At 37.8% G+C, this 21,993-nt stretch overlaps 1 protein-coding gene across 3 annotated transcripts in view; it reads left to right on the top strand.

The window, feature by feature from the left end:
- The first annotated feature begins 1,427 nt into the window (after window positions 1-1,427).
- The window catches only part of NOX3 (NADPH oxidase 3), a 43,326-nt gene continuing 22,760 nt past the window's right edge, over window positions 1,428-21,993 (top strand). For 2 of the 3 annotated variants that reach the window (XM_035322455.1, XM_035322454.1), the window contains exons 1-7: window positions 1,428-1,820; window positions 2,496-2,591; window positions 2,814-2,924; window positions 4,696-4,780; window positions 13,978-14,123; window positions 17,085-17,266; window positions 20,025-20,154. In XM_035322455.1, the coding sequence (XP_035178346.1) occupies window positions 1,776-1,820; window positions 2,496-2,591; window positions 2,814-2,924; window positions 4,696-4,780; window positions 13,978-14,123; window positions 17,085-17,266; window positions 20,025-20,154 (795 nt within the window). In that variant the 5' untranslated portion in view covers window positions 1,428-1,775. The remainder of the gene's footprint in view (window positions 1,821-2,495; window positions 2,592-2,813; window positions 2,925-4,695; window positions 4,781-13,977; window positions 14,124-17,084; window positions 17,267-20,024; window positions 20,155-21,993) is intronic. The other variant, XM_035322456.1, reaches the window with a different exon arrangement.

The raw sequence follows: 21,993 nt of genomic DNA, 5'->3' as shown, positions 1-21,993 counted from the left end.
GTATTCAAAATATTCATAATCATGTTTCCATGGTTCTGGTAACTTGTATTTGTCATTAGTACTAGTTTAAAAAGTAGCTGAGCTTAATAGCAACTGAATTTAAAATAATAATAATAATTTTAAGCTATGTTGTCACCACAAGATCTTTGGGGCCAAGTCAGGAAGGTCCCAAGGAAATTGTTTTTACTGGGTAAGGAAGGAGACCACAGGCAGAGTTTGCATAGCTTCAGGGAAGGAGTCCAAGGGCAAATGCAGATCAGGACAGAACAGAAAAGGAGCTAAGACCAGGTCAGGACCTTCCTGCAGAGGCTGTTGACCACATTCGAAAGCAGCCTGGGGGAGAAAACTCAGCTTCCTTCCCCCAGTAAGATCAGCTGCTGTCAGTTCCATAATATAAGCAGAGCCAAGGGGAAGGGATTCCCCTCTGGAGAAGTGCAGAAAAGGCACTAAATTATTATTCTTTCTTAGTACGGGAAAATCAGAAAATGAGTTCTTCACATTGAATCAAATTATGGCGCTGGCTGTTCAAATAACCACCTACTAAAAAGTCCTGGATAGACTAACCTTATTCTCCGATAAACTGACCTGCCAAAAGGTTTTGATCTTTCTGATAGATATTGAGTCCTGCTCACCCATTTTTGCAGGTGGCTCATTAAATCCTTGCTGGAACTTGCTCTGAGGAGAAGGAAATAGCTGAACATCCTCAGGACAAACTTGGCGGAACAGAAACATCTGGTTTTGTAAATAAAAACAAATCCTAGAAAAACAAGAAAACTCTAGCCCTGGACAGTATTTGTGTATTGCATTGAAAGAGGCTTGTATTTTCTGAGTACCTTAAGTGCTGCCAAAACCACATCAGCAGACGAATTGTGGGAGCAGGGTCAGGAGAACATGAAGAGCCACCTGCCAGGCTGATTTAGCCACATATATAGCTTTCCTAATCCTTCTGTGCTCAGACCTCTGAAATAGGCATCCTCCCCTCACAGATAATGGATGAAGGCAGCTGAAGTTTGTGAGGCTTGACAGGGAAGCCTGGGAGGAAATTATTTGTTTCTTCTCTCCTCCTAGAAGAGAGGGAAGGAAGCAGGATTTGTGTCCTTATACCCAAGAGTAATAGGAGAAAGTAACTGCTTATTTTTCATTGCAGTCAACTTAATTAAAAATGATCATGCATTTTAACATTACCATAGTCACAAGAAATACAGATGAATGTTACAGGGGCACTTTTTATTCTGACAATTCCTGAATCCTGACTGGGTGACTTTGCCACCTCCAAGTTTTTGTTGTGTGGTGGGTTTTGTTTGTTTGTTTGTTGTTGTTTTAGCAGTTCTGAGTACAGTTATGCACACATAAGGGATACTCTCATTTGCTGCTAAATTAGAAGAAAAATCACAAAGAACTGTGATATTCTGCTCAAATTGAAAAAAAAAAAAAAAAAAGTGAAAGAAAAGAAAAAGCAAACAGGACAATGTCAGTACAAGAGGACAATTTAGTGACAGCATCTCTCATTTGCTGAGAAATAACTTTGAGGAGAAGGACTGGACAATGACCAGCATTTTATTTACACAGGTCACGAGACACGTCACTTGGGTGATCTGCTCTTGTTGCAGAGTCCTTAATTAGAAAATTCCTAGAGAGCTCTTGCTCCTACTAGGTGCTTATTAAAACCTAAAGACAAAAGGAGTTAGTAGAAAAGCCCGAGGAATGGATAGAGAACTCAGGTTACACTACAAGGCAAGAGTCACCTGCTCGTAGCATAGGAAGAGGCACTCAGGATGGCATGTTGGATTTTGAATGAAAAACTCTCTGTCCTGTTATTAGTGAGTATTTTTAGTATTAAAAAGAAAAGAAAAAAAATAATTGGATATATATAAATATTTTAAGCTTGTTTAAAAGACATTTTATGGTTTGCTTACAGTAATACTCCCAAGCTAAATGTAAAACTTGCTATAAAATATTCAGCAGCCTTTTTATAACTAGTCTTAAAAACAATTTAAAGTCTAACTGTTTTATTTTTAATTATTTCTAAGTCCGTATACATTACTCCTCGGATAAAGGCAACTGGGGTTTGGAATTGGGATTCAGTTATATTCTGTATCATTTTCAGGGGCTTTGCTGAAAGCATGGGGGGAAGAGAAAGGAATTTCCTTAGCTCCTAACTCCCTCCATTTCTGGAATTCTTTAATTTTAGCTTTTATTGCCTTTTTAGAGACCAGACTAAGCTCTGTGTTTAAGATCAAGTTTACCATCACACAGTAAATGTCATCTATATCCTCTGTTGGGGATGTGGGGATAGGGCTATAATCCTGCATTTGCTAAGATAGCCTCATTCCAGCAGGCATTTGTGATTTCTGTCATCTGTGATCAAGAGCTGCATTGCACACTGATTTTGAAGTATCTCTCAGATACTTTTCAAACTATAACCATAACCAGTTTTATATGCACTAAAAATACTCTAAATCTACTCACTAATCTGCAGCCTGTCTGCTTTGTAGTTGGTGTGGCTGGGATTGAATTTATATTTGTTTATTGATACCTTCCATTGGTATGAAGATGAAGATGCTTACACTTATACACGGACTATGCTGGGAGTAAGTACAAATTTGATTGTTAAAGTGCTCCACAAGAAGAATGTATGCATAGTTTGATTTTATTCACAGATTTCGTGATAGTATTTTTTTGATACTTCAACAGTAATTTTCACATATAAAAGTATTGCTGTAGTTACTGTAGTATTTCCTTTTCATTTTCTCTTTTTTTTTCTTACTGTACCAAACTTATAATCTAATTTCTTTATACTGTTATATACACAGTCAACGCTGGCTTGGGCAAGAGCTTCTGCAACGTGCCTTAATTTTAACTGCATGCTAATCCTGTTACCAGTCAGTAGAAATCTTATTTCATTCTTAAGAGGAGCAAACATTGTAAGTACCATTTCTCAAATAGACATATTATCCTCCCCTTTTTACTTCTGCAGTTCAGCAATATTGTCCATATCAAACAATTTCCAAGGAACTTTAATTTTTGATAGACAAGTTTGTACATTGCTGCCTGGCTATTACTATTTAAATTGTCAGTATTCATGACTGAGGAGAAACAAATGGCTTATTTAACACAGCACTGAATGCAACACTGATTTTGGCAGCCACTGCATAGCATGGTGTCATGAAGTGAAAAGTGAGGAGCTACAAAAAGGGGAATAAGAATGCAACTCCGCCAAATGGAGACAATATGTATCCATCATGAGTATCCTGTGTAACTGCAAAGTGAAAATCAGTGAGAGGAAATGTACAGATAAATGTGTCACAAGGATAATAAGGAACATGTTTAAACCCTTTTGACTGAGTGGCCACCATTTAGGTCTTCTCTTCTTGTAAACATGAGTATTTGTAATTGAGTTGTCATCTGCTCAGAGGCATTTACATTAACCTCGGCATCACACATAGGAAGTACTTATGGCTTTATCTCTACTAGCTATAGCTTCAGCTTGCAGTGAACTATTACAGTCAGAGCAATTCCAATACCACTATTTTAGGTAAAAAATCACTGATCACTTCCTGACTCAAAGAGCAAATGGAATTTAGAAATCATAGCATTAATTTCTTTTACTGTAAGCTTGTTATTATTTTCAGTTCTGCTTTTTTATTTTTATTTTTTCTTCAGAGTGCTGTTACATTTCAAATGGTCTTTAGGGGTTTGGAATTCATACTGTTTTATAACTTTTTGAGTCTAAGACCTGAGAATTTAAGCAAAAAAATCTTCCTGGACTTTGTGAATTATAAAATATTTCCATGCCCACTTAAATGCTGTCTGAGAACTTGGAGAACTGAAACTCTTCTCACAGATTATTAGAATTTTGATTTTCTGAACAATATTCTGCCCTTGGTAGGAAGCAATGTGACTGGCTTCAACATGGTCAGCTCAGGGCTTGATCCAATGACCTTCCAAAAATCATTGCCACCCCACATGCTCCAGATTTTTGGATCATTTGTTAGTTGGGAAGCAACGTGGATACATATCAGGATCTTTGGCATGGCAATTTGCCAGGCCAAATGAGCAATCCAGACAGCCAGCATACACCTCAGAGGCTGAGTTAGACCTGCCAGTGCTGTCCAGGCTCCAGCAGAGCGTGTTAGCTTTGGCTCACTGCAGCCCACCCAGGTGGGTTCTGCACAGAGCCACTCAGCTGCCCACCAGCATGCCAGCGTCTAGCACATCCTGTAATGGAAAGATGGCTCAGTAATGCACAGGCATGCAACCACCCAAACTCTAGACAGTCTCACCATCCTGGGGTCTGCATTCCGTGAAAGCAACAAGAATGTTTTCATTGTAAGTTCTGAGCTTGCAAGCAGTGGTGGCCCAGCCTGGTTATGCATGCAGCCAGGTCTTGTGTTTTTATGTCAGCAAATGAGTACCAAGCCTAGATAAAACACATAAATGTCACAGAGAAAAGCAGCAGAGTTTTGCCCAACCTGATTCTGAGCCCCTCATAGACTGAATAGTTTTAAGAAAACCTGGAGTGTCACTAAGCTGAAAACAGTTACTTAAACCCCAAAGTTAAGTTTGAATCAGAACTTCCACCAAATTCCTTCAAAATTAGATTTTGAAATGTACTGAACTCTGCTCTCCTCTCCAGAATGTGAACTGCAAGTAGTAATAGGAATGATATAAAACAACTTTTGCTTTTTTACTAAGTGCTGTGGAGGAGCACTGAGGAGACAGCTTGACAAAAACATCATATTTCACAAGATGGTTGCCTATGGAATATCTGTAAATGCAAGTAAGCTTTCTTTAATTTACTTTGTTGTTCTTCTTCTTTGCCTTTGAACTGTTTTGAATTTCACAGTGATTCTGTAGTCCCCATCTGCTCTGATGTGTGCTATTTTAGTGCAATCATTTGGTGACTGAAAATTTAAATAGGTAAATAGGTGCTGGAGTCCCAGCTGATTAATGATTTGTAACCTTTTTTTTTTTTTTTTTCCTTCCCATGAGAAAAGTTTGACATGTTAATAAACTTTCAATTTGGATAGTAACTACTAGTTGCCCTTTAGTTAATGCGACCAGCTTGTTGTGTGTTCTTAATATTTGGTGTAAGTAAATTCCACTAAATCCCCAAGAACAGTAGATGGGTAGATGAAATAGCATCATAGTCTGAATTCCTAAGGAAATATTGTTTACAAGTCACATTGTTCATCCGTCCACTGCTGCATCCTCTTCTTCTATAACTTTTCATTCAGGTAATACATTTCATCTGACTTTGAGGCAAGCAACTGTCTCAAAAATATTACCTTCCTAAATATTTTTTAAAAATGGGTTATGGGTAAAGGGAACTCATTGCCCCTATGACGGAAAACCTGCACCTTGAGATCTGAAGTTTTCTGTTCTGCTTGTTCTTGTGACCATTCATCTATAGGTGTTCGTTCACCTGGCTGGGAAGAAGACATAGTGCTCTCCTGTTCCCAAAATGGTTAAAAGACCTGCACAGGACTGAAGTTTGGAGGAATTTAGACTGCATATAGGGAATAGGAGATAGCATGGGAAAGAGCAATATGCAGAAAAGAAAGAACAAACGGCAATGTGAGGAAGGACATAAGCACATAGAGATGGAGAGAGATTTAGGTCAGACAGCATTGTTCTCTTAGAAAAGGTGAAGGAGACACAGGAGTTAATCAGGATTATTTACAATCATAACACATCGGAAGGTAAAAGTTCTACCCCAGGGCTATCAGGTGAATCTTGGCCCCAATATCTTGGACCAAGAATCTTGGTGGCCAAGCGGGCTAATGGGATCCTGGCGTGCATTAAAAGGAGCATGGCCAGCAGGTCAAGGGAGGTGATCCTCCCCCTCTACTCTGCCCTGGTCAGGCCTCACCTGGAGTACTGTGTCCAGTTCTGGGCTTCCCGGTAAAAAAAATACAGGGATCTCCTGGAAAGAGTGCAGCGGAGGGCCACAAAAATGATACGAGGCCTGGAGTATCTTCCCTATGAAGAAAGGCTGAGAGACCTGGGTCTGTTCAGCCTGGAGAAGAGAAGACTGAGAGAGGATCTTATCAATGTGTAGAAATATCTGAGGGGTGGGAGACAGAAGGATGTGGGGATGGGACAAGGGGCAATGGCTGCAAGATATAACACAGGAAGTTCCACGCTGACATGCAAAAGAACTTCTTCACAGTGAGAGTGATGGAGCACTGGAACAGGCTGCCTAGAGAGGTTGTGGAGTCTTCTTCTCTGGAGATATTCAAGGCCCGCCTGGACGCCTACCTGGGCAGCCTGCTCTGAGGAACCTGCTTTAGCAGGGGGGTTGGACCCGATGATCTTTCGAGGTCCCTTCCAACCCCTACAGTTCTGTGATTCTCTGATTCTCTGATTCTCTGATTCTTTTCAGTCTGTATTTAGGAGCTTCTTTCCTTTGCATATATGGACAGTCAATATCCCCATGTAGAGAGACAAGAATCTGGAGTCAGGATTGTTATCAGGAACCAACAGCTAAAATTTGGCCTTTGTATGTAGCATTAAAGAATTCAGAGTGGAAAGCTGGGGGATGAAAATGTGCATCCTATAGCACATTATGATGATTTACTTATCTGTCATGTCCATTCATTTATCAGAATTCAGTTTCAGCATATAGCAGATTCCTACAGAATGCAACATTGCTTCTCTAATTAACAAATCAACCCAGGAATGTAAATTAAGCAGCTTCTACTTGGTGTATAATTTGTCATGCTCCAAAAAGAAAGCAAAACTGCATAGTCAAAGCCTTTATGGTTTTTGTGTGTGTGTGTGCATTTGTTTTTGTTTTTGTTTTTTTTGAATGTTGTTTGTTTTTTACATTTATATAAAAATGTTGGTTAGTGCACCATGATAGACCGTTTTGGAAATGCAAGTCTATCAGAAAGGTGATTACATTATAGCCTCAGTATTTCCAAGAAAACAACAACAACAACAACAACAACAAACACAGAGCTCATATAAAATGTCAGAAAACACCATTATTTAATTTAGTCACTCTCTAGAGAGAAATTGAATGTTAGTAGTTTTTTGTTGTTTTGTTTGTTTGTTTGCTTGTTTTGTTTTTCCAGAATATAAAATGGACAGATAGTTGATGAGATAATTGAGAAAGAAAATCAAATACAGGGAAATTTGATGAAAAAAAATAAAACTACAACTTATGAACTCATGCTTCTCTAACAGATAAGTTGAAAGCAAGTATCTTGTTTGGGAAAACACTACATCATTGTAGAGACAGCCTTGGGTAAAGAATGACCAGAAGCTCAGTTGTCTGAAATAAATTTCAAATGCACTAATAATAATAATAATAATAATAATAATAATAATAATAATAAATCAATCTACAGCACATATTGTGAAAGAAAACCAGCATTCTTTCTTTCAGAGAAAAGAGATACCCACAAGTATATCAAGACCCTTTTAAAAAAATCTAACAATATTAAAAAGGTGTATAAGTAGATGCCATTTTTCTCTCAAATGACACATTATTTATCCAAGTACTACCAATATTGCCTTTTGTTACACAGAAGCATAGTCAACTCATATTAGGCTATTGCAATTTAGTAATTCTTAGTTAAATGAATGTTCTCCCCTGTATGATCAATAGCTTAAATGTGGCAGCAAGAAGTTAAACCAATTTGCAGATAGATCAGTAAGCTTATCCTCACAATATAAAATTGTAGACTTCTTTATTGTTAAAGTAACATGCATTCATCTCAGCTTGCCAGGTGGTGTTATTCCAGCATATTTATTTAATAGCATGCTAAAAATAGTCAGCGTGACGTTAGTATTGTCTGGCTTCTAGCAGTCTGCCAGCTCAGCTGAGGTGTGTGTGGCCTTGGAAAAAGTACATCTGTATCTTTAATTTTTCATCAGCTCTAATACAAATTCAAGATCGGGCTTTAATTGGTCAGGTCATAAAGGGATATAATTAGAGACTAGTGGAAGAGGAAAGTTGGAGGGAAGAGAGGGTAAATAATGCTATCTATAATCAAGGGCATCATTGAAAATTCAGTAAAGGGAATTCTGCTTAGTTTGGCTTCCTGCATGCCTGTCTATGATAAGAGCTGTCTGGGAGTTATTCACCCACTAATAAATCTTCCTTATGGACCTCTAATTCTGCTAGAATAAAATCATTGTTTCATGCACTCAGTCTAATCAGTGCAAATCATTTTATACTTTCTAATTCAAAAAGGGATTTTGCAGTTGAGAGCCAATACACTGAACCTAAAGATATCTACAAGAGATAGTAAATAACATTTTTTACAACTCCTTTCTCTCACTGTTTTGGCTTCACTGTCATAAGAAAGTATACTTATACATTTTATGAAGCCAGCACTGTTGGGGGAACTTTTTTTTACTTTAGCATACAGTGCATGTTTTGAAGAACAACCCATTCCTTGTATTGTTTTGATGCTTGCAGAAAGGTTATACAGATATATTGCTGCAACAGTGTTTGAATTATGAAATGAATAAAGCTTAAGCAATTAAGGGAAAGTAGGGGAAGGACAGAAGATTTCTTTATAGTTTGTCTGTTTCAAATGGTGGTTCCTGTTCCTTAGAAATTCCCATAGTGCATTTCTCTTTAAAAATGTGCTAGATGCAGACAGAAATACAGTGATACCAGATGTGTTTGGCTTCTGACAAGATCTTAACTATCTACAATTAAAAAATAAAAAATAAATAGAACACTTTTCCATTTTTAACCATTGTTTGGTAGTGAGCCTTTGTGGAGGGCTCTGGTGATCTGAGTAACATTTTTTTGTGTAAACTAGGAAGTTTTCAGGAAAACAGACTCTTATCTTCAGAAGAGTTTTAGCTGATATCTCAGTATCGTGCTTCCAGAAATTGCAGAAAATCAAATTTCCATTAAGCTTTTTTTTTTTTTTTTTTTTTTTTCAGTCAGATTGTTTAGCTCTAGACCTAGTGCAAATACTAGGAAAAAAAGTACATCAAAGATTATAAGCTTCCAGCTAAGATAAAAACTGGTCCAAGTCAAGCTCTCATTTGATGTTTACAACCATTAAAAAATAAAAATAAAAATCTAATGAAAGTTCATGTGTGGTCAGTCTTGTACTTGTAACTTAATCTGTACTTTTTTGATCCACAAAGACAGCACAAGGCTGAATTAAGTGTTGTCTGTAACCAGAAATGGCATAAGGCACTGAGTTTTGAAAGAGTACAGTTTTGGTCAGGGGCAGAATTGCCTGTGCTTGTTTTAGGTTCCTGCAGAGCTGATCTCTTCATTGTGGTCATAAAGGCCAGGATCTGACCCTTTGACCATAATGGGTTTTTTAACCAAAACATTTAACTGCTAGCAGCAAGCTTCAATTTGATTACTATCCTGTACAGGCATGCAGAAAAAGACAGAAAGAAATGTTGTCCTCAGATAAAAACATGCAATTTTTGTTTGGTTCAATGAGAGTTGTGCACGCTTCACTGAAGGCACAATTGGCTGAATAAGGCTAGCTAAATTGACCAGACTTTCAAGATAATTTAATTACTTCTCTTTGTATTTAAGAATATGTAAACACCATGCTCTAATAGCAACACATTCCCTCCCCCACTCTTTCCAATAAAACCTTTTATTTGATCTCAGAGGTGGACTGCATAGAACATGTCAGGGTCAAATACAAATTAATGCTTGTTAAGTGCTTCACAGGTTCCAGATGTTAAAAACAATGGTTGAAATCCTTCAGTCTTCATGCACTGATTTAAAAAAAAAAAAAAAAAAAAAAAAAAAAAAAACTTTATTTAAATGATTACATGATTTATTCTGTACTTTATATTTAGTCATGCAGAATGTGGAAAAAACATTAAACTGAAAATCCTAAGATGTAGTACCTGACACTGACACTTTGCTCTCATGATTAGCTTATCTAAGCAATGCAGGAAAAAAAAAAAAAAATGCACACACACACACAAAGACACAAAAATGCTGTAAACTCAGATTTCAGAAATTTGCATATTAGTTTTGGAATTACTTTGTAATTTCTATACACTGCAGATGCAAAAGACCTTCAGAAAGTATACTTTTGGAAAGCAAAATATTTTAGTTAATGGCAATGTATTCAGTGCCAGATTTTTTAGTCTGTTACAATTATTATATATTAAATGAACCACATTGAAAAATGGAATTAGATCTTTGCATTACTCTTACCATTCAGCTACAATTCACTTTTAGACTGCGTCATTTTTTCCTAGCAGCACAGAAAAACAACAACAGAAATATTAATCTAATGACACTCAAGGGAAAATTCAAGATCATGGGAGATAGAGGTAAACCAATATATTCAGTACATTAGTTTGAATATTAATATTTTTCATTATATCACCATATTCTATACACTAACAGCTACTACAGAATAGGTTGCAGACGAGGCCTATCCTGTTCTTTCCATAAGTCTTCCACACTTGCAATATCCTCTACCTGATAGATGAAAGTTGGAGAGAATATTACCCAGAAGGGAAATGGAGTAAGTCCCTAAGAAGAATGTAGGATGATGTTTTCATTGACAGTAACATTTAAATTAAAGCAAAACAAAATACAGTTGGATTAAAAAAAAAAAAAAAAAAAAAAAAAAAAAAAAAAAAGTAAACCCATGTATTTTAATAACCTACAGAAAAATCATGCTAGGTTAAGGAGCAGATAACAGATTTCTTCTTCCAGGGATATGTTGCCACATAATTACCCTTCCATGTATCATGGGTTAGAGACCTTCTTGCAAACTGATGTCTATTCAACCCATGGGATTTTATTTATTTGTTTATTTTGTGCAGGATAACAAATACTTTAAAAAGCATGGCCTTCTATTGTTCAGGCAGAAAGTACCACTTCATCTCATTTTAGGCACTCATCATATTGTAGGTAGCACTGAGTTTCCTGTCACTGCTCATGTGACTAGACATCACTGCACTTTGAGGAAAGCGCACAATTTGGCAGCTTTTTAAACAACAGAAATGTGTTCATTTTGCATGAAGACTTCACAATGTGCAATATCCATTCTTTTTAGATTTAGATATTTTGAAGGCAAAACAAAATATACTATGAGCACAGATTCAAACCTCCAATCTAGTCAATGTTTCTATTCTAAAGTGAAAAAGTGTAGTTCAAAACCTGTAGTTTATTTGCTGCAGGGAGCCCTTGGTAAGACAACGCTTTGGATCAGAACTGTGTGAAATTCATGTGGTCTCAAGGCTGTGGTGACTGTTTACACTATGTCAGAGTTTTAAAGCCCAGGTATAGGGAAAAAGAAGTCCAAGTACCATTACTGATTGCTCCAGTAATCACTTGCAGATGCCAAGATAAAACTCCTTAATGGAAGTCCACTCAGAGATTCACTGTCAGGGCTTCCCAACCTTGGATTTTTTTTTCTCCTCTTTCCCATGGTCAGACACAGGACTACAAGCAGCATACAGCTCCACAACTTCAATTCTACCCTCCAAGTGAGCTTTTTCAGATGTCAGAGAAATTGGGTCTGCATCAAGCAATGACTTGGTTCCCTTCCAGCTGGATCTGATAACATCCTTACCAGGCCAAAACATCTGTTCAGAAAGGAGCTCCACATAGGAACAGCTCCCTCCTTCCCACTCAGCATTTAAAAATGCTGTTACACTTAAATACATAAACAATGTTTATATACTGCTTATATATCAGTTGTACTCTTGGGAACAGATTGCCACAGCCCCCACACAGCTGCCACCTAAACCCTGCAGCTTGGAGACTCTCAAGCAGTTGGGTTCTGCCAGTCTGCATCCGCACATCTCCCTCCCTGTTCATGGTCTCATGCAATCTTCCAGCATACTGAGGGCACGGCTGCAGCAAGCACCTCAAGCCTGGCGGTGGCCAGGCTGTTTTGCATGCAACATCTAATACATTATGATGTACAGAGGACATGCTGGGTCAACAAGCCCAATATCCTCTAATGCTGGCAGTCACGTCATATACTTTATTTTATACAATGACCAACCTTCAGCCTAAAGCTTCTTAGATTGCTTGATCCCATTATCCAGTTTATTGAAAGGTTATTTTAGAGTCTCATTCCTTTGGTGGCTTGAACTTGTCTTCTAATTTCAGTCTCATTTTATATCTGTGCAGTTTATACCCTTTTGGATTCAGTCTACATACTGCTGAAGCTATTCTAGTTTGTATGAATTCATTATTTGTTGGAACAAAGATTCAGAAAAAATGGGGTTTTGGTGTTGCATTGTGGGTGCTCAGGATATTCACTCGGGATGACAATAAATTGTTGATTATTTTTATTACGGGTTTCATCAGAAATAGCTCAGAAGAGAATACCCAGTCAGTCTGGTGACTAGAACATGTGCTTTGGTTTAAGTTCCCAGTTTGGTTTGGTTCTAAGTTGCATATAGTAAGGACTTAAATTAGGTTTTTCACATAAAATGACATTACATTTTGTATGTACATTTTGTATGTCATACCTTCTGTATGACAATCTGATAATCAGAGCATGTTTGGAGCAACCAGTGCTCTAAAAGGATCCCATCAGAACAGAGTGTAAATAACCTCTCTCCAGCCTGAACAGATGCCGCTGGGGGACAGAGTGCAATATTCCACCTTTTTGCCCTAGATGCTTTAAGCACTTCCATGGCCAGCATCCTGCCTTAACTTATATACCTGTGCCTGTAGCTCTTTCCACATGATGTGTAGGAACTGCATAGGGAGTGAGAGAGTTCACTAAGTGGATAGGCATCTAAAAGAATTGCAATACCAAAATTATTATGTATTAAACCCTGTGTTTACAACTATAATTACAAAATGACTAGTGCAGTAAGGTATTACTTTTGTGCAAGGAGTAATGATTAAAACAGGGGAGAGAACAAAAAAATAAAAAGGAAAAGAGGAAAAAGAGAAAAATATTTTTCTTTAGAGAGAATATATTTCAGGGAAGCAGATTGTAATGGTTTTGCTACAAATACTGTTTTTTAGAAAGTTTTTTTTTTGATGGTCAGGGACAGTAAAAGGTAAACACTGAAGGAGAGATAGTGACGGGAAACTAATTATAAAAATTAGAAATAGTGTATCCTAATAGCTCTACTGTAAACACATAATTGTTTTTCATGTTTTTTTTCATCCTTCACCATTTAATACTTTGCCTTAATTACAACTTGCCTGTAATGGATTTGAGAATCTCTCATACTGAAAACTGTGAAATCCTACACCTAGCATGATTATGACTTTATCTATGTTAGCTAATAATAAAACAAAGTAATTTTTCCTCTTTTGAAATTATCAGCTTCCTACTCAGGAAAAGGATTATGTGAGAGTTCTTCCTTCACTCAGACACTTTTCTAAACTGGCCATTTGCTATCCCTTTTGGGAGCAGGCTAGAAGTAGAGGTGATATATTAATCTCAGGGCAAATCAGAGCTAATCTTTTGATTCAGACCTCTTCCTTAAAAATCGTAGTTGCTATGGTTTTCCCAGGCTCCACCAGCATAGCATGATACTATATCTGCTTGGCTCATTGATAAGGGAAGATTTTGAATTTTGAAATCTTCTTATTTCAAGCTGCAACATAGTCTGTGCCTGAAATGGGCAAGGTAGAGTCTTGTGAACCAAAATTAGGCCTTGACACTTCTTAGTCTATAAATTAAAACAAACAAACAAACAAAACATTTTAATTAGTTTATTTCATACTCTTTAAAAAGAGAAGCAACCACCTTTATGTCATCTCTCAAGAGGTTCACCTTCAGTGACACCAAAGCCTGAAGGACACTTGACTGTAAACATAGGAGATGACCATGGAGCAATTCTTTTCCTCTCCAGTTTGAAGCAGTTGCAACTTATGAAACATATATAAGATGAAATTTTCAGTTTATTCCATGCAATGCTCTTGATCCATTCACAGGCTTTTCAAATAGCCTGGAGTGTGCTTAATGAAGCTCCTTCTGGTGCAGCAGACACATGCAAGCGAGTCTAATTTTGCCCCATTCTTCCCTAATGCAGCCATCCATATTGTTGCCCACTTGATCAACATTGAGCGGTATCATAACAGCCAGTCAAAAGAAGCAGGGGAGTTACAGAAAAAACTTTCTGGCCTTGGCAAGAGCCCAAATGAAAGCTACTTGAACCCAATCAGAACCTACGAAATGGTAAGCTGCCACTTTTTGGTTTTCCTCATGAAAAAAAATTTCCTCTGTGTATTCTATTGTCGGGAAAACTATATTTCAAAGCCTTATAACCAGAGCGAGAAGGTGCTGCCAGAGGTTAACCTCAATTTCAGCTGAAAACACTTACTCAGAGCTGCAATTTTCAGGTTACTAAGCTCAAAGAAATGTCTATAGTATTTTAATTAGTTTGTCAGGAGACAGCTTGGGGGGAGAGTAAGGAGTGTCATGAATAGTAGACAATGAAATAAACCTGCAAGGAATTTAAAGAACTAAAGTAAACTATAAATACATAGAGCAAACAGAACTTCTCTCTTTTTCTTTCTTCCTCCTTCTAGAAAGATAAGCAAACAAAGGAAAAAAACAGCAATAGTACATAACATTTCTGTCATAGTTTTTACTTGCCTTTCCCCAAGTGTTATCTTCACTGTCTGGGGGTTGGTTCTGTCCCATTACATGTAGAGTGTGGCTGCCCAGGGAAAATAATATGCAACATCCAGAGGCTTGTTGTCTATGTGTCTTGGGAAGCTAGGGACAGTGCATGCAGGACTACGGGCACTTCAGCCCTGCAAACAAATGCCTCTGATTGCTCTCAGCATGGGTGGAGATCTTCCTTAAAATACTCATGAGGTAAAGAGAAACACCGTCTTTCTGCAATGCATGAGTGTAAAACATGCAAAAGTTGTTCTGCTTTTTTCGTTATTACATTATACTGTACATCAGATGCTATCTGTTTCCCTGTGTACTCTGCTGTATGCTGTGTGTCCTGCCAAGACTCCCATATGTATTGCTTCTGCTCTTGAGGAAATTCCTGCATATCTAGCATATAGTGAAGGCTGTTTGAACATCATGGACTGGGGGCCTTTCAATCAGAAACAAAGTTAGATGATGGCTGGACAACCATCAGAAGATTTCATAGTGCTTTTCAGTTACAAGGCTTTTTGTCTTGTTTTTTCTCCATTCTTCTCCAGTTTAGATAATGTGACTTCTGTATCTTTCAAAACAAACAAATAAACATTTCTTAAGTTTGAAGAAAAATAAGCAAATCAATGGTCTCAAGATTATGAATACAAAAGTCTGGATGTTAGTGCTGAGAAAATAGCCAAAGCAGAACGGTGAGGAAGGACAAAGCTGCTTAGTCTCTCTGAATACTCGGTGCCTGTTCTCACCACTTACATTTGAAATGCTCCCCCAGAACATAGCAGAGCTCACAGTACTGAATTGCAACCTACTGACTTCTAGTATGCATTTTTTTTCTCCACTATGTCTTCCCATGGTAATATAATTGATAGGTAGGCTTCTAATTAACATTAAGGTCCTAAACACCTTTGAGAAGGAAAGCTAGCATTTTCTGAGATTCTTTCCCAGATTTTTCATAGGAATAGAACCCACAATTACTTTCTAATTTACAGCCTAGATTATACTCTAACCTCTAATATTTATATTTCTTTTATCTCACACTTCTGTCTTAGTAGCTATACTCAGAATTAATAAATTATGAAGGAAAGCAAAGAAAAGATTTCTTCTAACTTCAGAGAAGAAAGTTCTGAGAACAACAATTCGGGTTTCTTTTCTGTTCCATTTTAACCCTCCAGTAGCGATGTACTAAGTGTCTTTGACATTTTTCCTTGTTTCATCTCAACATTCAAACTAGCCACTGTAGTGGAAATGTTCAAAATATCACCTAGATCAATCCTGTTAATATGTAGAAGAATCTGAATACACTCTTCACAGGCACCAATTTGAAAATGTGTTGTGTGCTGTCAAGTGTGAACATTTGAAAGAATGATTTTACTGTAAAAAGTAACTGTAAAAATGATATTGTGGAATTTTATCACCTCTAGCATTTCCATATCAGATGAGTGCACTTTGAAGCACAATATGTGTTGTTTTTTTTCTTTTTTCTTAAGGTATTAAGCTGTAGAATCAATTCATGATCCAGTAGGCATGCTCAGTTCCCTCATTCTTGCACATCAGCCCCAGAAAAAAAACAGATACACATATATGCTTTGCAGGCCAAATAGAGACTTCATTTACACTCTGCTGGCATATTTAGCTTGAGTCTCATCTTGTATGTGAGATTTTTACTGCTGTTCTTCATGATTTGCACTTTCTGAAATCAGCATCTGACTGTTGTGTTCAAAATACATCTTCATTCTCACTTCAGTTTATTTTGGTGGGTTTAGACAGATGTAACAGACCTGTGCTGATGTCTGTGAGTCATGAACAAAAAAGAAACCTGATGTAGCCCAGAATATTAATTTTTCAATGCTGAAAAGCAAAAAAAAAAAAAAAAAAAAAAAAAAAAAAAAGTGTATATAAATATAAGACATAAACTTGTCTTTCAAAAAAGTAAAAAACCAATGACTATACAGGTAAATGTAAGGAACAAATAAATGAGAGCATGCCATTTTTATGCACCATTTCAGGGCTGCTAAAAACTCACAGGCTTTGAGATAAAAAAAAGCACAGAAAAGCCATACAGTTTGCAGGTGTCTTAGCATCTCACTTTTCACCCTCATATGAATAGGACAGTTTGTAGTGTTGTTTTGGTTACTACATCTCTAAGCTTAATCTTCTCTTTTCTCTAATCTGTTTCTCTTTTTTCTTTTTTTTTTTTTCTGAGACACTTTTGCATAAGATAAATAGATAAAAGTACAACTGAGACTGCTTAATTTCCTCCTTTTAATTCTTGAAACAAATAAGTGGAAGCAAATATTTACACATCTGTTTGGGATAAACCTGAATAGAAATAGAACAGGGGGATGTTTTTCCATGATCTTGAAGTTTGCCTTACCTGTGTGTCTTATGTTTTTTTTCCTATGCTGAAAATACATTGTAGAATTTGACTTCATATATAATAGTAACCACAGTAACAATATTAACAGTGAAAATAGTAGTAACAACACCAACAATAGTAATAGTAACAATATATGCTCATTCTAGAATACAACAAGAGAGGTGCTGACCACCATAGCTGGAGTAACTGGAGTTGTGATAACTGTGGCTCTTGTTTTGATCATGACTTCATCCACAGAGCTCATCAGAAGGTCATGCTATGAGGTGTTCTGGTATACCCACCACCTCTTTGTGGTTTTCTTTATTGGTTTAATAATCCATGGTATGGGGTAAGTATCTTCATGAACAACACGGGGTATGCATACACAGTTTGAGATGAAACATGATTCAAATCTTTCATTCTGTGCTTTTCTATTAACAAACTGCTGGGATCTTTGCTTGGAGACAGATTGTGAAATGAAAACATTTTGAAATTAAAACACACCACTTTTCTGAGGACTTTTCTGTGTTTTAATTCTGTCAAACACTCTTCTGCCATCTACCTTCCTTATGACCTGCAGCTTATCAACACATCAGTCTGAATGAACTTTCATCCCTGAGAATTGGGGCTTTAATGGGCTCAAACTAATAAGGAGTAATCCTTATGTTCATAACTCTTGAGATGCATTTTCAAGAGAGCTTGTACAAACTTGCCAGGTTTTCAGCACTTCAGCTGCTAAGAACTGAGTGCTCCTGTGCAGAACAATCTCTTTTGCATACATAAATATAAAGTGATTTTGCCCCTCTTTCACTGTGGCGGAAGGAATCCCAGATTTCATCACTGCAGTAACAGTAGGCACTACACTGTGAACCGCAGTCATTCTCCAGGCTTAAGCAACTCAGGGTTAGGACTAGCCCAGTCAGGTGGCTTTTATGGAGAGAAATGACTGTCAGGTCACTGGTGGTCTGCCACTCAGCATGGGAGGAAGGTCCTTCCTGCTGGTATGGGGCTCCTGGTTCTCATGCTGAGGGACAGCATGTTGGGAGAGCCTCCCCAGGAAACTCAGGGGTTGATAAATCTCTTGTACAGTGTGAGAGCAAGGAGGAGACTGGGAATTAAAACATTTCCGTCTCCTGTTTCCAGTTCCACTGACATCTTATACTTCCTCTCCCTTGTGCACTTCCCCTCATTTCCCTTTTTCATTTCTCTGAAACAGCATTATTATGAATCTCCAGCAGTGCCTCTACATTCTTTTAATTCAGATAGGGAGTACAGTTTTGAGGCAAATCTCATGCTCTTCCTCACTTACTATGTTTTGTTTCACATTATTGCACAACCTCGAACTGTATTGTGTGGAGAGTTTGGGGATGAAACTGTACCAGCAGGCTTGTCTCTGTGGTCCAAGCACTAACAAATGATCCGTTCATGGCACAGAGCTAGGCCTAGTTCTAAGTCTTTGGTAATGCTAAAACGTGTACAGTGTAAGGCCCTCAACAAAAAGTGCTTTGTTCTATAGACATTTTCCTGCTGACTACCTAGTGTACACATGACCTCAAGCTCTTGTAATGCTTTTCAGGTCTAAGGCCTGTGTCACCAGGTGTGATGACAATATCCTTTTATGTCCATTTCATAAAACATTCAGATGGTATTGCCCACCTCTGAAGCACATGCAGACCATCACTCTTTGACTCACAGGAATTTGTTAGCCCCCACCCAGTCTGTGCACATCTGCTTCTGCGAGGTACATGGAGTCACCATGGCACAGGTAACAGACTGGTTCAATGCTTTGAGGTCTGTTTTTTCCCACCTCCTTCCTTGTAATGTGAGACTTGCCACACTTAGTTTGGCCTTGAGGGTTCCTGAAATTGGCCTAATTAGTTAGTCCCAAGTGTCAGAGTCATGGCTGCAAGTACATGCCGTAAACTATATCCTGGCGTGATTTAAAAACACTCCCCAGTTCTCACCTTTAAGTCTTTAAGAATCCAATTTCAAACAACTACAATGGGCCCTTCAGAACTCTTTGGCTTTGTATGCTCCCTCTACCTAGCCAGCTGATTGACATTTCCCAGCAATAGATTTCCCTGAAAAGGGGACACTCATTTAGCAGCTCTACTAATAGGATTAGATGAACCTGATGCTTGCACCAAGTGGGGAGTGCACTGCAACAGAGCAGCCCCTGCTGCCCTAACACATCTCTAACACCACTTGTTTTATGAAAAGTTGAGAGTCAAAAATCAAGACTCAAGTCATCCAATCAAGACAAATTCATCCACTTCCCTTCTCTTCCTCCTTTCCAGCTGACTGCAGAAAAGCAACTGCTCACTCGAGCTTACTTCTTTTTCTGTCCTTCCATCTGAACAGGTAGCAGATGATGACAATGCCATGTCATAGAAGGCAGCAATTCTTGTCTCCTTGTCTTTTGTAAGACAAGTGAGCGGGAGAGGCTAAACTTGTAGTGTCAAAGTAAGTACAGGAAGATTCAGAGAAACTATATGAAACGCACAGGGTTTCTCATAAAAATCTTCCTTTTCTACCCATAATCAACACCAGCTGAAATCTATTTAAACTGAACAGTCAAGATTGATATGTTTGGGAAAATTCACATCATTAACATTCTCTGAAGTAAAGAAGCTAGAATTTAATATGTTTAGAAAGCACACATCTAATTACGGTCCTCCAACTTTATTTGCAGCTTTTAAAAATGCATTTAGAAAGCAGAAAAGGAAAGAGAAGGTCTGTCAGTATACAATTTTATTGTTTTTCTAAACAATACCAGATGCTCATATATAGAGGGGGTCAAAGTGTCTGCTCCAAAGAACTTGGAAATCATTCTGATTTTGCCACAGAAAGTAAAACATACATGCTCTATGCAAGAACTCTCCATCCTTCATTGGCACTGATGTATACCAATACTATAACATACTTACACTTGGTCAAACAGTCATGATAAGCTTAAAGGAAATGTAAAGAGAAAAGAATAGGCACAAAATGTCCAGTTCTTGAACTTCATTTTTCTTTATGTCCACTTTCAAGTACTAGTACAAAACCTACAGATGCATAGAAACATTGCAAAGAAGCATATTACTGATTAATATTTTTGTTTGAAGTCAGCTAATCCGAGGTCAGACATCCCAGAGTCTGCTGCTTCATAATGTCACTTACTGTAAAGATCACTACTTGGAATGGGAGAAAGTCACTCAGTGCCCTTTGCCGCAGTTTTCCGGCAAGAAACCTGTGGTAAGAGTGATGTTTGTCTTCTGTTTTTAACCTAATATCCTTCCCTGAGAGAATGTGTGTCTTAGATAGTGGGGGGCTGGAGTGGACAATGCTAAAGACTGGCATTTAGTGTCATGTTTTGAGAGTAATTGCATATTTCTGCTCCACAACCTCTCCATGTGCCCAGAGAAGACAATGATCCCCACCTCCTATATACCTGCTATATAATCTGTATAGACAGGTAAAGATGTGTAAAAATTAGGTGTTATTAATAATTATTATTATTTCTGCAACATTAGTTAGGTAGCCAACATTCCCTTGGAAGGGTATAGATTTCAGAATTGGACCCTTTCTCTCTCTCTCTCTCTCTCTCTCTCTCTCTTTTTTTTCTTTTTTTTTTTTTTTTTTTTTTTTAGGATATTTAGCTTTTATTGTTCAGCATTACAAATATCCTTGATGTGTTTATTGCATGAAAATAGCTTCCAAGGGAAAATCTTATAAGGGTAGAGATACAGCAAATACAATGAACAGGAGAGCTAGAGATTCAAATTATTATTATTATTATTATTTTAACTAATAGTGCTTTAATATGAATAGTCTAAACACCAAGGGAGAATAAGTTAGAGATAAAATTATGTCCTTGCTTTGGGGCACATACTTCCTGTCGTCCAGCCTTGATGTCTTAAGTTGGGAAAAATGGTTAGAATTTGAAACAATGAATTATGAAAGAGACAGCAAAAGGCAGGAAAAATGTCCCACGGAAGGGTGGTTTTGCTACAACAAGATTGCAAATCCACAGGGGGTAATTAAGTAGCAGACTTGTACAGTGTGTCAGATGTCTAGCATCTAAACAAAATCATTTAACATTTACAGCTCAAGATTTAGCTTGCTCATATGCAAGTTTTTGTTGTTTCTTCCAGAAAGAGAAAACATATGAAAGGAAATCTTAAAGTAAAGGAGAAAAATTAGCATTCAGTATCTTGCAGCTCTTTTAATGGCTGACATCGATTTTTCTTAAACTAAACTATTGTTAGCCATAACCCAACCTGCATATTAATGAGAAAATGAATGCCTCTCTAAAAATTTCAGCTACATGTCACCATAAAAATCAATACATGGCTAAACACTGTGAATACAAACAAGAACTTTCTTCCAACAGAATGCTTTGACATTCATTATCATAAAGCTAACTGGAGAGAACTTCCACTTCTCCATGTTAAACCCACTTTGCCACACTCTCCTGCATACCCAAGGCCGTACTTCCAAAGTTACATTACTTTAAATGAATTGTGATGATACCATATGGCATATAGATTGTCTGTAAGAACAGTGCTTTGCTGGATGGGTGGTGTGCTATGGTGAGATACATGCTAGGAACTGCAGTGGGTTCAAATCCATTCAGAGGCTCAGAAATGATGGCAGTACTGGCAGGGCTGGGGCAGATGTGGCTTAGCAGAGGGGGACAGCCTTGTGCACAGCTGGAATTGTGCAATATGGCACCAGTGTGCACACTACAGCTCCTGGGGGAGGCTAAGGCAGTAGAGCCCCTCTCTCAGCCATCCCACCCTGCTCCATATCTCATATCTCCGGCCAGAAGCCATGTTGTTTAGCAGCCCACCCCTCCTGGTGGATGCCCTGTTGTTGGAAACCAGCCACAAGATATTTTGGATTGAATGCTCCATTGCACGGGAGCAATGGCACGTTTGAAATCTCAGCTGAGCTCTTGCATGGGAGAGCCTGCAGCCTTAACATTCCTGTCATGTGGTTTTATTTACAGGTAGCACAAATGGAAGGGAGGAAAAACAGGTCTCATCATTATTGTGCCTTGATGTATGCTAATATATTCAAGACGTGTGATTA

The sequence above is a fragment of the Oxyura jamaicensis genome, chromosome 3 (genome assembly GCF_011077185.1).
Source record: "Oxyura jamaicensis isolate SHBP4307 breed ruddy duck chromosome 3, BPBGC_Ojam_1.0, whole genome shotgun sequence".
NCBI lineage: Eukaryota > Metazoa > Chordata > Aves > Anseriformes > Anatidae > Oxyura > Oxyura jamaicensis.
Note: the sequence above shows the minus strand (reverse complement) of the source record. Positions and strands in the feature narration are given on the sequence as shown.